This window comes from Cyberlindnera jadinii (genome assembly GCF_001661405.1).
Source record: "Cyberlindnera jadinii NRRL Y-1542 unplaced genomic scaffold CYBJAscaffold_1, whole genome shotgun sequence".
NCBI lineage: Eukaryota > Fungi > Ascomycota > Saccharomycetes > Phaffomycetales > Wickerhamomycetaceae > Williopsis > Williopsis jadinii.
Window position 1 is genome coordinate 200,499 of NW_017963652.1, and position 14,092 is coordinate 214,590.

General features: G+C 46.3%; 7 protein-coding genes across 7 annotated transcripts; 3 read left to right on the forward strand and 4 right to left on the reverse strand.

Annotated features, from left to right (window-relative positions):
• Positions 1-1,471: 1,471 nt before the first annotated feature.
• NAM9 (mitochondrial 37S ribosomal protein uS4m) lies at positions 1,472-3,371 on the forward strand. The gene has a single exon (XM_020213926.1). It carries the CDS (start codon positions 1,710-1,712, stop codon positions 3,138-3,140), a length of 1,431 nt encoding a protein of 476 aa, XP_020072821.1. The 5' UTR covers positions 1,472-1,709; the 3' UTR covers positions 3,141-3,371.
• On the reverse strand, positions 3,199-4,969 carry SRV2 (adenylate cyclase-binding protein). The gene is made up of 2 exons (XM_020217629.1): positions 4,906-4,969; positions 3,199-4,842 (listed from the first exon to the last, which is right to left on the reverse strand). Exons 1-2 carry the CDS (start codon positions 4,947-4,949, stop codon positions 3,258-3,260), a joined length of 1,629 nt encoding a protein of 542 aa, XP_020072822.1. The 5' UTR covers positions 4,950-4,969; the 3' UTR covers positions 3,199-3,257.
• Positions 4,970-5,255: 286 nt separating this feature from the next.
• ARP5 (actin-related protein ARP5) lies at positions 5,256-7,478 on the forward strand (the record flags this gene model as incomplete). Its single annotated transcript, XM_020216099.1, has 1 exon — positions 5,256-7,478. The coding sequence occupies one exon, from the start codon at positions 5,256-5,258 to the stop codon at positions 7,476-7,478; it is 2,223 nt and encodes a 740-aa protein (XP_020072823.1).
• Positions 7,479-7,530: 52 nt separating this feature from the next.
• On the reverse strand, positions 7,531-9,405 carry NOP2 (rRNA (cytosine-C5-)-methyltransferase NOP2; the record flags this gene model as incomplete). Its single annotated transcript, XM_020212446.1, has 1 exon — positions 7,531-9,405. One exon carries the CDS (start codon positions 9,403-9,405, stop codon positions 7,531-7,533), a length of 1,875 nt encoding a protein of 624 aa, XP_020072824.1.
• Positions 9,406-9,658: 253 nt separating this feature from the next.
• Positions 9,659-10,993, forward strand: GCD10 (tRNA 1-methyladenosine methyltransferase subunit GCD10; the record flags this gene model as incomplete). The annotated part of the gene is made up of 1 exon (XM_020212378.1): positions 9,659-10,993. The coding sequence occupies one exon, from the start codon at positions 9,659-9,661 to the stop codon at positions 10,991-10,993; it is 1,335 nt and encodes a 444-aa protein (XP_020072825.1).
• MTQ1 (S-adenosylmethionine-dependent methyltransferase) lies at positions 10,972-11,877 on the reverse strand (the record flags this gene model as incomplete). Its single annotated transcript, XM_020212436.1, has 2 exons — positions 10,972-11,304; positions 11,374-11,877. 2 exons carry the CDS (start codon positions 11,875-11,877, stop codon positions 10,972-10,974), a joined length of 837 nt encoding a protein of 278 aa, XP_020072826.1.
• A 118-nt stretch (positions 11,878-11,995) lies between these two features.
• On the reverse strand, positions 11,996-13,656 carry UGP1 (UTP glucose-1-phosphate uridylyltransferase). The gene has a single exon (XM_020213927.1). It carries the CDS (start codon positions 13,617-13,619, stop codon positions 12,198-12,200), a length of 1,422 nt encoding a protein of 473 aa, XP_020072827.1. The 5' UTR covers positions 13,620-13,656; the 3' UTR covers positions 11,996-12,197.
• Between the last annotated feature and the right edge of the window lie 436 nt (positions 13,657-14,092).

Below are 14,092 nucleotides of genomic sequence, written 5' to 3' on the forward strand. Positions count from 1 at the left end.
TAAGTTGTCCTCTTCTTCTGGTTCAACTTCCTTCTCATCTTCATTTTCTTCCTCATGTTTCGCTTCCTCTTTTTCTTCCTCTTCTCTCTCCTCTTCCTCTTCCTCTTCTTCTCCTTCTTCCTCCTCTTCTTCTTCTCTTTCTTCTGTTTCTTCTTCCTCATCATCCTCCTTGTGTCCATCATCTATGTTCTCTTTCTGCTCTGTTTTCTTGTCATCTTCTTGCTTTTCAACTGGGAATTGAGTAGTGTCTGTAGCTTCATGTTCTTCCTCTTCTTTTGTTTCTTTGTCATTCTCTTTCATCTCTATTGTAGTTTTACTTTCAAGATCATCATCTTTCTCACCGTCCCCGGCTGCTGTTTCTGGCTCTGCTTGTTCTTCTTCTCCTTCTTCCTCTTTTAGTACTTCCTCTTTTCCTTCTTTTTCTTCCCCCTTCTCTTCCTCTTCCGCTTCCTCCTTCTCTTCCTCTTCCTGTTCTTTCTCATCAACCTTTGTCTCCACCGTATCGTCCCTATGGCTTTGTCTTTCCAATCCACCCTCTCGCTTTTCTTCTTCCTCAGTTTCGACTTCTTCTTCCTCTTTCAACTGCTCGTCTACCTTCACAACATCCTCAGATACTTCCTCCTTTGCAGATTCCTTAGTTTGCTCAACTTTCACCTCTAGATTATCTGCTTCTTCCACAGCTTCGTCTTCTTTCGCTTCAATCTGCGTTTTCGGGCCATCTTCGATCCCTTGTACTTCATCGCTCGCTTCTTTATCTTCTGTAGTCTCTTCTTCCTTCCTCTCGAGTTCTTTCTCCGCTTTATCTTGCTCCACTTGCTTCGACTCACCTTCGTCTCCAACCTTCTCCTCTTCGGCATTATCTTCTTCTGTCTTTCCTTCATTGTCATGCTTGACAATTTGAGCAACTACTTCGTGTCCTCCTACCTCTTTCTCTGCGTCTTTATTGACACCATCGGTTTCGGAGACTTCTGTAGAGTCCACAGCCCTGGCCTTATCTTCCATGATGTCACTGTACTTCTCTGTCGGTAACGAGAAATCATGAACAGTGCCTTTTGCAGCTTTCTCCTCAACGGTGCGATCGTCGTCATCACCAGTGCTCTCATCTTCATCCTCCAAGGAATCCAGTCCCTCCAGATCATAGAGCATCGCAAGCTTATCCCACACATCCTGTGCACTTATCGTATCATCCATGTCTCTACCATTGTTCAATGCCTTCAAAATGGCAATCATGTGGAAGTGCTTCTTCTGGCCTTGACCGAGAATGTTAGTTATTTCCATCAACTACGTTGTATATACAACAACATTGAAACCACACACAACTTACCAACCGGCTTGAAGAGACAGATCGACCTAAGAAGTACAATATCCTCCTCCGTTGTCCACTGGTGTACCATGGTATTTGTCTCAAATGATTAAATGTCGACAAAAGCCCCGAAACAAAGCAGCTTGTGTATTGCTGATTGTGGCCCACCTCTGCTGGATGCTCCTGTTGTTGTTGTTGTTGATGGTTGTTTACTTTGGAATTCATCTGGTGTCCAGATGTTTAGCTGTCCGGATGTTTAGTGTTCGGGTGTATGTTGCCCCTTACTGAAAATTTTATTCCCTCGACAACTCGACAAAACTCGTTGGCTTTGCAAGTTTTTGCCCATTCGAAACAAACGTTTGGTCAACTCACAAGCGACTGTTTCTACACACAATCACGGGAAAGGATGCCTAGAAAAGCCGAGGTGTTGAACTCCCTGTCGCGTGGACGTGTTCGTGCTTCGTGGAACAAGTACAATCTGTTCAACTTGTACAAGAAGGGCCGTGTGAGCTTCCAAGGACAGAACCTGTATCAGCAGAAATGGACCGCCAAGCAGGAAACAAGGGCATACCACGGTGAGCACATGACTGAGAAGAGATTCCAGGCTGATTTCTCGCAGAAGCTGGAGTCCGTTGCGCACTTGGATGCGTCGTTGCGTGGTGAGAACCATATGACCACCCCGGTGCCTTTGCAAACGTATGCAGTACTGGAAAAGAGACTAGATTTTGCCCTTTTCAGATCGATGTTTGCCTCTTCTGTTAGACAAGCCCGTCAGTACATTCTTCATGGCTATGTCCATGTTAACGGGATCAAGATCAAGCAGCCGGGCTACACGCTATCCCCAGGTGATATCTTTAGCGTCAAGCCGGAGAAGGTGTTGTCCGCATTGGGTGCTACGAAGCCTTCTGTTAAACAAGCTGCTAAGATTGATAATGTTCAGATATCCAAGTGGAATGAATACGTGGCAAAGGCCAAGAAGAACCCAAAGGCCGTCTGGGATGCACAAAGGGAGAAGAAGAGATTGGGGAAACAGCTGGATGCAGAGGAAGAGGAGGCTTTGAAACAAAGGGTGTTGACCTTCAACAAGAACTTGGAGTCGCAAATGCTCAAAGATCAAAAGGAATTCACGAGATCTAAGGTTTTGAAAGATGTGTTGACATTGGGGCTGAAGACCGAGACCCCAACTATCAGTACATTCCCAAAGCTTTCGGAAGAAGCTGCTGGCAAAGCCCTCAAGCTCTATGAGAAGGTGATCACAGCTCCTGGTTTGACCGTTGAGACTTTGAAAACCAGATCTGACAAGGAGCTAGATACCATTGTCTCCAAGGCACTAGATAAGGAGGAACAGGCTAAGAGAAGTGATGCTGAGAAGAAGATCTTCTCGGAGGTCAAGCAGCTGGTTTCATCTGTACAATCGATCCACTGGGAGGACCTTAGAAAGGCCAGTGATGCAAAGAAACTCGACCCATCAACAAGGGAGATTCCATACGATCCAGAATGGGCAAACAAATTGACTTTCCACAAACGTGTTGAAGTTTCAAAGGCACTGGAAGACGAATCCTCCGTAAAGGTCAACTTGCCATGGCAAAGGGGATTGTTTGGACGTGAAGAACCAAGTAAGCCTTATTTCACACCATGGAAGGTTCGTCCATTCATAGCTCCATTCGCTATCTTACCTTCGCACATTGAGATCTCCTTCGAGACTTGCCATGCTGTCTACCTCAGAGATCCAGTTGCACTTCCAGGTAAATCTGAAGTCATTTCTCCATTCGGTTTACCAGTCCAACAAAGAGCCTACATGTGGTATACAAGAAGAGTCAAAGTTGTGAGAAACTGAACGTCAAGAAATCCTCTACGATATATAGATAAATCAAGAGTTCTGTACATACATAATACAAAAAGCAGTCTTTCTAAATCGTGTGTGTTGGCGTATATGTATCCTAGCTATTTCAGGTTAGCCAGCATGTTCAACGATGGTACTGGAAACTTCACCTTTTTCGTTGAACGTATGTTTGAACTGTTCTGGGATCGAAAGCTCTTTGAAATCACCACCTTCTTCAGCTTGTGGAACGTTGATGTTCAACGAGGTTGTCGAGCTTGTGTAAACCTCGGTCTCCAGCGATGTCTTTGACAAGTAAATTTGACCCTCGTCACTCTTATCGATAGAGATCTGTGGAACCTTTTCAATGATTTGAATACCAAACTTCTTGGAGTTGACAATGTCGATACCAGAGACAAGAGAATCGACAACAATTGCGGTCTTCAAAGTTGATGAAAGGGAAATCGCATTGACTTTACCCTTAACTTGGACGGTGACTTCCTTACAATCACCAATGAAGACTGACTGTGACATTTCACCGTCAATGACAATGTCGTGCTTACCTTCAACGTTCTTAACTATCCATTTAGAATCCTGAAGCTCGATGATAGGCTCTGGTTTTGGTTTCAAAGACAACGCTGAAGGCTTCTTTGGAACTGGAGGTGACTTCTTACCACCAGCAGATGGTGCACGAACGACAGAGGATTGACGCAATTCGGGGTTCTTGTGGGTCATCTGGGACTTGTCAACCTTCTTCAATCCCTTTGTGATGCCTTCGCCTTGGTTCAGCTCAGCAAACACGGCATTGATACCAGCTGCTGGAGCAGAATCCGTCGACGAGGACTTGACATCGTCAAAGATGTTTGCTGGAGGTGGAGGTGGAGGTGGAGGAGGACCACCAGCACCTGGTGGTGGTGGTGGTGGTGGTGCACCTGAGGATGCTGGTGCAACAGTGGAGTTACGCTCAGTGGTTGAAGCAGAAGAGGAATGTTGTTCCTGTTGTTTCAAGTTGGTTGCAAAATCACCACCTTGGGCATTATATGTCAGCCCTGTGCTGTGATATTGCTTGACGTACAGCTTCAACCCATCAAAGATACTCAGATACTGTTTAACCCATTCAGTTGTGTTGGCATCCTTCTCTTTGAACTCCTTCAACACCTTATTGGTCCAGAAGGTGGCTGAATCCTTGATGTCTGGGATAAAAGACACTGGAGTCTCGGTCAAGAACCAACTCAGCACACCTGTACCCTCTGCAATTGCATTGAGATGGGAGAAATACTCAGATTTTCTGTTGGCATCTTTGAAATCGTTGATGGAAGCAATGGTTGCTTGCAGAGAAGAGAGCAAAGAGGCATTCTCTGGGCGAGAGAAGTCAGGTTTCTTCGAAACCGCAGCTGCTTTGATGAAACTGAGTTGTTCTTTGAACGCCCTTGCCAGAGAATTCGCTTGTTCGCCAACAATTGGGTCAATCTCCTGGGACAGCGAGGCAAACGGCTCAACGTACAACTCCAAGAATTCGTTGAAACCCTTCGTAGAAGGGGTCTCCTCGACAACGTTGACAGATGCTGAAGATGCATCGACATCACTGATTGTGGTACCAGCCACGGAAACACCGGCAGCTTGACCAGCCGATTGAACACTACCCACAACACCTTCACCAGCACCAGCACCAGTGTTTCTTTCAACAATGCCCTCTAACGCATTGGTGGCCTTCTCAAGACTGTACACCCTGTTAGTGCGACGAGCAAAACCTTTGAGCTCCACAACTGTGGCATGAACTTACCGTTTGAACAATTCAGTGAACTTATCGTGATTGATGTCTGTCATATCTTTATCCGTTATGTTTTGACGAGTAATGATGGGATAAAAGGGAGAAATAGATCAAATAACCAAACGCAGTTATGGCCCACCCACGCTCCTCGGCCAAAGCCACCGCTAAGGCCACGCCCGTGGACGTGGCTTTTTATAAAACGGGTTCGCGGGTGTGGTGTCCGGGTGTGAGGTGTCCGGGTTCACAGGTGTCCGGGTGTTATCATAACCTCCTCGATCAACCACTTTTTTGAACAGAAGGCCCATGATGATTCCTTACAACATACCGTCACAATCAATCAATCGTGTACAAGGAGTGAGAGTATGACTGCCACACCAAGAGATGCAGAGCTGGCCAAAAGGAAGATCTTTGAATTGAAAGATGCCGAGTCACAGACTCCGGAGAGGTTCTCAACAGGGTATCAAACAGGTGTTCCAATAGCTATTGACTTTGGCTCTTCGACGATTCGGGCCGGGCTGGTCACTGAAAAGGACCCCTTCCTGAACTTCCCGACGATCATGTCCAAATACAGGGACCGTAAGACCGGTAAGTCGTCGGTATACGTTGGTAATGATGTGCTGCTGGATCCCTCAGTCAAGTCACAGGCCAGATCGCCATACGACGGGGCCTTTATAACCAATTGGGATTACGTCGAGAATATTCTTGATTATACCTTCAGACATCTCGGAGTTGACTCACAGGGCTTTGTTGATAACCCATTGATACTCACTGAAAGACCGGGTGCCTCTCTTCTACAGAGAAAGGGGATGTACGAAGTGCTGTACGAGTCGTACGGAGCTCAAAAGGTGTGCCTGGGAATCGATAGTTTGTTCTCATATTACCAAAATGGTGGTAACAATGGTCTTGTCATAGGCACAGGCCATGAAACGACACACGTCTTCCCCGTGATAAACGGTAAGGCTGTGATGTCTGAGTCCAAGAGAGTGAATTGGGGAGGTCATCAAGCTTCAAACTATCTAAACAGTCTGCTTGCTCTGAAATATCCATATTTCCCTACAAAGATAACCAGTTATCAAGTCGATAACATGGTCAAAGACTTCTGCTATGTGTCTAAGGACTATCAAAAGGAGCTGAGCGACATGCTTAATCTCGACGTGCTGGAAGAGAAAGACATCACTTGTGAAGCACCCTTTGTTGAAGTTGAAAAGCAGCAGAAGTCGCCTGAAGAACTGGCTCGTCAAGCTGAAAAGCGTAAAGAGAGTGGTAGAAGACTACAGGAACAGGCTCAACAGAAGAGATTGGAGAAATTGATTCAAAAGGAACAAGAGCATGAATATTATACCCAACTGAAGCAGAAGTTGACCACCATGAACAAAAAACTACAGGCTTCAACTATAAAGGATGAAGGCTTTGAAGACGAAAGAGACCTGAACAAATACATTGCAAGTCTCGAGAACTCGTTAAGAAGGGCCCGTAAGCAGGACGTTGGTGACGAGCCTGAGGAAGAGCCAACTTTCCCACTATTGGAGGTTCCAGATGACCAGTTGGATGAAGAACAGCTCAAAGAGAAAAGGAAACAGAAGCTTATGAAGGCAAACTATGATGCTCGCCAACGTGCTAAACAAGAGAAGGAAGATGAAAAGGTCAGAGTTGCGGAAGAGGCTAAAAAGGATGCAGAATGGCGTGAGAACGACCTTGGTGGGTGGATCCATGACCGTCGTGAGAAGCTGAAAGCCATCTTACAGAGAAGAAAAGATAGACAGAAGTTGAAAGAACAACTAAGTGACAGGAAATCGCTGGCTGCACAGATGCGTATGAAGAGTATAGCATCTTTAGCAGCAGACGAAACTGTCCGTTCGAGTGGTGCGAAGAGAAAGAGAAACGGTGCCACCATCGACAACGATCCTAACGATACCTTTGGTGCTAATGATGACGACTGGGCCATCTACAGGGATATCTCTACCGTGGATGATGAAGAGATCATTGAGGAGGAAGATCAAGAGATATTAAAGCTGGAAAAGGAGCTTCTGGAATATGATCCAAATTTCACGGAGGAAGACACTCTAGAAGCACAATTTGACTGGAGAAAGAGTATCCTTCACAGGTTCCTTAGAGGCCCAAGACCGTTCAATTCTGAGGATTCACATGAAAATCATCAAGTGCACTTGAACGTTGAGAGGATTCGTATACCAGAGGTTATATTCCAACCTACAATGGCTGGTATTGATCAAGCCAGTGTTGTCGAAATTGGTGAAAACATCTTACTGAATAGACTCAGTGGCAGTGGGTTTTCTGGTGACAGCTATAACGTCCTACAGGATATCTTTGCGACTGGTGGTCAGGCCTTGTTCCAGAACTTTGATGATAGGCTACACTCTGAGTTCAAGTCTTTCCTACCTTCCGGGGCACCTCTCAAGGTTAGATTGGCCAACGATCCATTGTGCGATGCTTGGAGAGGCATGGCCAAATGGGGGTTGTCCGACGAATCTAAGGATAGCTACTTGACCAAAGCTGAGTATGATGAGATGGGGCCTGACTACATCAAGGAACACCGTCTCGGTAACGTTAACGTCATACAAGAGTAAGAACTAGATGCTTTTATAGTATAATTGTATAGTGTACAAAGCTATGGAATGATTACTTCTGTGACTGTGGGTTAATACCTTTCTTTTTAAAGTGTCTCTTCTTAGACTTTTCGATGAACTGAGTATCTTCTTCATCATCGAATGTTGCAAAGTCACCGTGGATAAGGGATTCTTCCTCCTCTTCGGCTCTGGCAGCGTTCTCCTTCTCCTTTGCACCTGCTTTTGAAACATCATGAGGACTCGTAGCAATCTTCTTGAACTTTGCAACATAGAAGCCATCCACGTTGTAGGTATGTGGGTAATAACGTCTGGTCAACTTCACCTTTGGGTTGAAGGTCTTCCCTCTAAAGCTTGTGAAGCCCTCCTTACCAATCTCCAGGCCGGTCTCGACGAGCTTAACATTTGGACGCTTTCTCAAGGCATAATCGACAACAGCTTCATTCTCTTCAACCATTATGGAACAAGTAGAATAGACGATATAACCACCTGTTGGAGAGTTAGCATCCACCGAATCGATGGCACTCAACAACAGCTGTTTCTGTAGATGCGGGATCTGAATGAAATCTTTCTCAGTTCTGGACACCTTGACAGATTCATCCTTAGCAATAACACCTGTACCTGAACATGGGGCATCTAATAGGACTCTGTCGAAGCCACCAATGACCTTTGGGAACTCTCTAGCATCATAATTACATACGATTGTGTTTGTGCATCCCAAACGATGGATATTTGCAATCAATGACTTAGTTCTAGCCTTGTTGGAATCATTGGCGAAGATACAGCCGGTATTCTTCATCAATGCAGCCAAGTAGGTGGTTTTACCACCTGGAGCAGCAGCCATATCCAACACTCTCTCGTTTTCCTGAGGAGCTAAAGCCATAACAGGCAAGAACGAAGACGCAGCCTGAAGGATGTAATGACCTGCTAGGTATTCAGGAGTAGCACCAATTGGAACCTGGGAATCAAAGATTTGCAAACCAACCTTGGTCCATGGTCCAATTGGCTGTAAGTTAACACCACGGTTGACCAAGGTCTGTGCCAAGTCACGACGTCTGGTCTTCAAGGTGTTTGTTCTGATTGTTATTGGTCTTGCAATCTCATTGGCTTCGAAGAACTCCATAGCTTCAGATGGAGAGAACAAGTTAAACAGTTTCTCTGCTAAGAACTGAGAGTAGCCGAAATAGTCACAAATATCCTGTAGGAGTCTATCTGTGTATTCTTGTCTTGATCTTCCCTCCTCGGCCAGATTCTTGAAATCTTCCAATACTTTGACCAACTCAATCATTCTTGTACGTAGCACGGTCAAGTCCTTTGGCCCTTGAGACTCCAGTGCCAGCTCTTCTTCATTTGGAAGGATTTTAGCTCTTGGTTGTGCAATGTTTGTCTGTAACAGTTCTTCCTCTGCGTCCAATTCTTCCTGCGCAGCTTCCTCATCGAGTCTTGCGGAGAGTGCTTCCATGTTAGCAGCATTCAGTGTCTCAAGATCCTCATCGTCATCATCATCTGAAAACATAGGTTGAGCACGAGTTTCTTCATCGGAGTCGTAGAACTCGTCGCCTGCTTCATCTTCAACGTCAAACTCATCATCATCGCCAACTTCGTCTTCAGAATCATCGAACAACGACTTTTTTGCACTTGACAACTCTTCCAAATCAACCTCTGGCAATTTGGCTTCCTCTTCTTTGAGCTTCAACAACTCTTCTTCCTCTTCATTCAACTTCTTTGACTTCTTCTTTGTCTTTTCCACTCCCTTGGACTTTTCCACTCCCTTGGACTTTTCCACTCCCTTGGACTTTTCCACGCCCTTGGACTTCTTATTGAGAGATTCCTGAGATTCAGAGTTTGATCTCTTTCTGCCCTTCTTCTGTGTGAACTCTTCAAATGAAGGTGGGTCAGCTTGTTTGTTCTTATGTCTTCTACTTCCCATTGTTTTCTTCTTGTTTACTTATGCCTTGTACTTTTAAACAGTTAGTGGAGTGAAAAGTTTTCAAGATTTTTTTTTGTCTCTCTGCAGCTCATCTCATCGCATCGGAAAATTTTCTCGAGGCAGATTTCTAAATTGGACATTAAAGACTAATGACATTAAAGAGTAAATTGGGACAAAGACATTAAGGACAGAGACATTTGGGACAAAGATATCAAACAACATTAAGGACAAAAGACATTGAGGATAAGGACAAATGACTTTCATAAAGAGACAGACAACTGTCCAATACCATCAGTTTTGTCTCATCCGCCTACCTTCAGAAGGCATCAAAATAGTGGAAATAAGACCTCAAGGTATTGTTAAATTAGGTAAATTCGGTACCTTTGCCGTTGATCAGATCGTCGGGTTTCCATACGGCCAGTCATTTGAAATCCTCGACGACAACAACGTTCGTCCTATCCAGGGCTCGTTGGTGGAGCTGGAAGACGATGAGCAGGACGACTCACTAAAGGAAAAGATCCAATATCTTAGACAATTGGACGTTGAATCGTCTGAGACCAATAGAGATCTCGTTGATATTGGTAATGCTACACAAGAGTTGACCCAAGAGGAGATCGAAACATTGAAGAAAACATCTAATGGTGCCAATATTGGTGAAGCGATCATCGACAAGCTGATCAAATCCCATGTCAATTTCTCCCAAAAGACCAAGCACTCCCAGGAGAAATACCTTAGAAGAAAGCAACAGAAGTTCCTCAGAAGGTTTACTGTTGATCTGCTGGGACCCTCACAACTACTGCAATACTTCCTCGAGAAGGACCCTACAAAGGTGCTTGATATGAGTGAGGAGTCCATGGGATTATTGCTCTCGCTTGCCAATGTCCAGCCTGGTGGCCGTTATCTGGTCATTGATGAAACCGGTGGTGTCATTGTGAATGCCCTGCTGGATCGTATGAGAGGCTCTGGTGAGTTGTTGGTTGTTCATGAGAACGAACATCCAAATCACAGTGCTCTAAAGTACTCCAATTTCGAACCTTCTGTGATCGACAGAATGGTGAAGACCATTAACTTACTCCAATTCTTTGAGCCAGAGGATGAGCGAGTCCAATGGAACGATCTATCACAACAGGAGATTGAAGAGATGAAATCTAGCAAAAAGGCCCACTACTATAGAAGAAGGGACAATGCCATTCAAATCAACGATGCAATTGACAACGCCGTGAAGGGTGACTTTGATGCCTTGATCATCGTTTCAACGTTATACACACCAACACTTGTTAAGAAGATGATCGCCAAGGTTGGTGGCTCAAGACCAATCGTTGTGTACTCACAGTATAAGGAGCCATTGGTGGAAACGCAAGTGGAATCGATGCAAAATCTTGAGCTATTGGCACCAACTCTTCACGAGACCAGATGTCGACCATACCAGACCATCATCGGTAGACTACACCCGCTCATGACCATGAAAGGAGGCGGTGGCTATCTCTTCCACGCCATCAGAGTGTTCCCGTTACAAGAGGGTGTCCAGGCCGTGGGCAGAGGCATCAAAAAGAGAAAGATTGATGATCAGCAAAGTGTTGATAGCTGAGCCAACGAGCTGTGCTTCATCCATCCAACAACACATCTGGGCTTCCCATTAGAGTCATAGTATAACGAACATTCCCATTGCGCAGCAGGCAAGCATTGCCTTGTAGTTTCGTACTGCCATTCGTAGCCAAGCTCGAACACGAAGCCCTTGGCCTTGGTTCTCTGTACGATATCAGCCAGCGCATGGTAGAACTCGCCGCCGCCAACCAATGCCAATTGCGGTTCGTAGAGCTTTACCGACTTGGCAACCTCGCTGCTCGTGTAGTCGTCCATTGAGATGTACGGAGGGTTTGAGACTATGAGGTCGAACCGCTGGGCGGCACCAGCGCTCAATGGATCACCAGCAGCGCTCAGCACATCACCAGCATCACCGCTCAGCACATCACCAGCATCAGCGCTCAGCACATCACACCTCATGAACTGCACCTCCACACCATTTCGTAACGAATTCTCCCGGCTCAGCTCCAACGCCTCCTCGCTGATATCAACACCGACAACCTCACAACCCAGCTGCCTCTTCAACGTCAGCGCGATACACCCGGTACCACAGCATATATCCATCGCTCTGAACCTCTTGTCAACACCTCCAATGGCGTTACACAACTTCAACACCCACTCCTCTGTTTCCCATCGCGGTATCAACACGCCTTCTCTGCACTTAACATCCAGCTCTCCAAAGGGCTGAGAGCCTAGGATGTACTGTAACGGCCTTCCTCGACTTCTCTGTCTACAGGCTTCCAGCCATCGATCTTTCGGCAACTCCAACTGGATCCACCCCAGCTCTCTGCTAGCGAGGTCTAGCGACCTCGTGTGGCTCAGCACTAATGGAAGGAGTTTTGATATCTTCCTCGCTTTCACTACGTCGCTCGGTGACAAGCGTGGCATTGTCCGTCTATGCTTTCTTGCTGAGCTTCGCTATTGTTCCAACATCAGCACCAACATCAACATCGAAAAAGCCTCTCGCTGGCCAGGTTTTCTCGCTTTTTCAATCTACAACAAAAATGCCCTTTGGTATATACAACAGATCTTGACAATGCTAAAAGAAAGCTTTTAAAATCATCATCAACATGTTCGTGCTGATGGTATCTTTTTTTTTTGCTCTTTTTTCTCCTTCTTTAGCGAAATAAGTAACACAACTTATATATATGGCTCCACTAAAGAACTTCTTTTTGATTTACTCAGACGAATTGGAAAGAGTGCGGAGATCAGTGCTCCAGGATGGTCAAGTTACCAGTGATGACAACGTTCTCCAAGACGGAGCCGTTTGGAATGTCGATTCTTTGGCCGTCTTGACAAACAATGATCACGGTACCCTTCAACACCACGCCTTTACCCAAGGTGACGTTACCAGTGATGGTCAAATGGTCCAATTCCAAGATCTTAGGGATGTGACCCACTCTGGAGTTGAAGTCTGACACCTTTTTGAAGTGGGAACCCAACTTGATCAATGGGTTGGCACCGAATCTTGAAGGATCCAATCTCAAGGCACCGTGCTCCAAGTAGAACAAGTCAGACTTCACCAACAACAAATCAGAGCATGTCTTAACTGGCAAAAATCTTGATCTTGGAACCACGACACCATGGGCGCCGTCAAAGTGTCTGATGGCGGCACCAACAGCTGTTTCCAATTGCAAAACGTTAACCTCTTGGCCTTGCTTGTTGGTTATGGTCTTGCCGTTTGGAATGATCTCGGATTGGATCGCATTGGACTCGATCAATCTCTTGATGGCCTTCAAGTTGATCCACAAGTTATTAGTGTTGAAGTTTTTGAACTTCTTGATGGATTTGAACTCCTCAACGTGCTCCTTTGGAACCTGGGCGATTTCCAACAATCTAACTTGACCACCGTAGTTGATCAAAGTACCACCTTTAACGTCTGCTCTGGTCTTGTCGGTCAATTCCATGATGTACTCGGCGCCAGTTTCAAGCATGTGGTTCAAAATCTTACCGTCAACGGTGGCACCCAAGTTGTCACCGTTAGAGACAAAGAGGATCTCCTTGCCTTGTTCCAGCAACGCATCCAACTCACCAGAGGCGTGGAGTGACTCAAACAAGTCACCGTGACCTGGAGGGTACCAGCAGTTAATTGGGTCATCGTACGACGATGGCACCGGCAAGAGCGAGTCCTTCAACACCCTTGGATACTTGGACTGGTTGAACGTCTTGATTCTGATTCTGTGCCCACCGTACTTTCTGATGACGTTGTGCGTGTCCTCGTCCGTGTTGAACGAGTTCATCAACAACAACGGCACGTCACTGTCGTACTGTCTGTTCAAGTACTCAATCTGGCGCACCGCCAAATCCAAAAACGTGTTCCCGTCACGAACCTCAATCACAGACTTCGGACCAACACACCCCATCGACGTACCCAACCCACCGTTCAACTTCAGCACAGCCAACTTGTCCAAGTTGCGCGCGTTATCCGTTGGCTCCGCAATCGTCTTGTAATCAACAACCTCTTCCGCCGTGGGAGAGCTGATCTTCTCCCAGTCGAGCGCAGTGCCGCTGGCCTTGTCGCTCAAGTAGCGTCTGAAAAGAGCAAAGAACGAGTCCATCTCGTTCTCAAACTTGGCCCTCTCCTCGCCTGATGGCACAGTGTCAGCCAGCTTGTTCAAAGCGTTGCGCATTTGGCTGGCGGCAACAGATGTTGTCGTGTTGTCAAATGCCTGTTACCATTGTTTGTTTACAGTTAGATCACGTTCACTTGGTCGGTATAAACAGAGAATTGAGACTGAGACTTACAAATGCGCTTTGGCTCTTGTTGTGCTTTCTACCGCTCATGGTGTCTTGGTGCTTAGGACGTGAACTTGGTGCAGTCGTCGCTTGTTTGGTTGCTATTGTTGTTGATGTTGATGTTGTGGAACGTGGGAAAGGGGATGAAATGGGCGGCAAGCTTGCGGTGGGCGGCTGCGGCGCGCTGGCAACGTGATGTTGATGTGGTGTGCGGGTGTGTGTGCGGGTGTGGGGGTGCGGGTGTGTGTGCGGGTGTGGGGGTGTGGGGTGTTGTCCGGGTGTTTAGGTGGCCCGGGTGTTCCTCCTCTGAAGCCGTCGTTCCCCACCTCCCACTGCGCTCACAACGCCGATTCGTACGGGAGCAAGT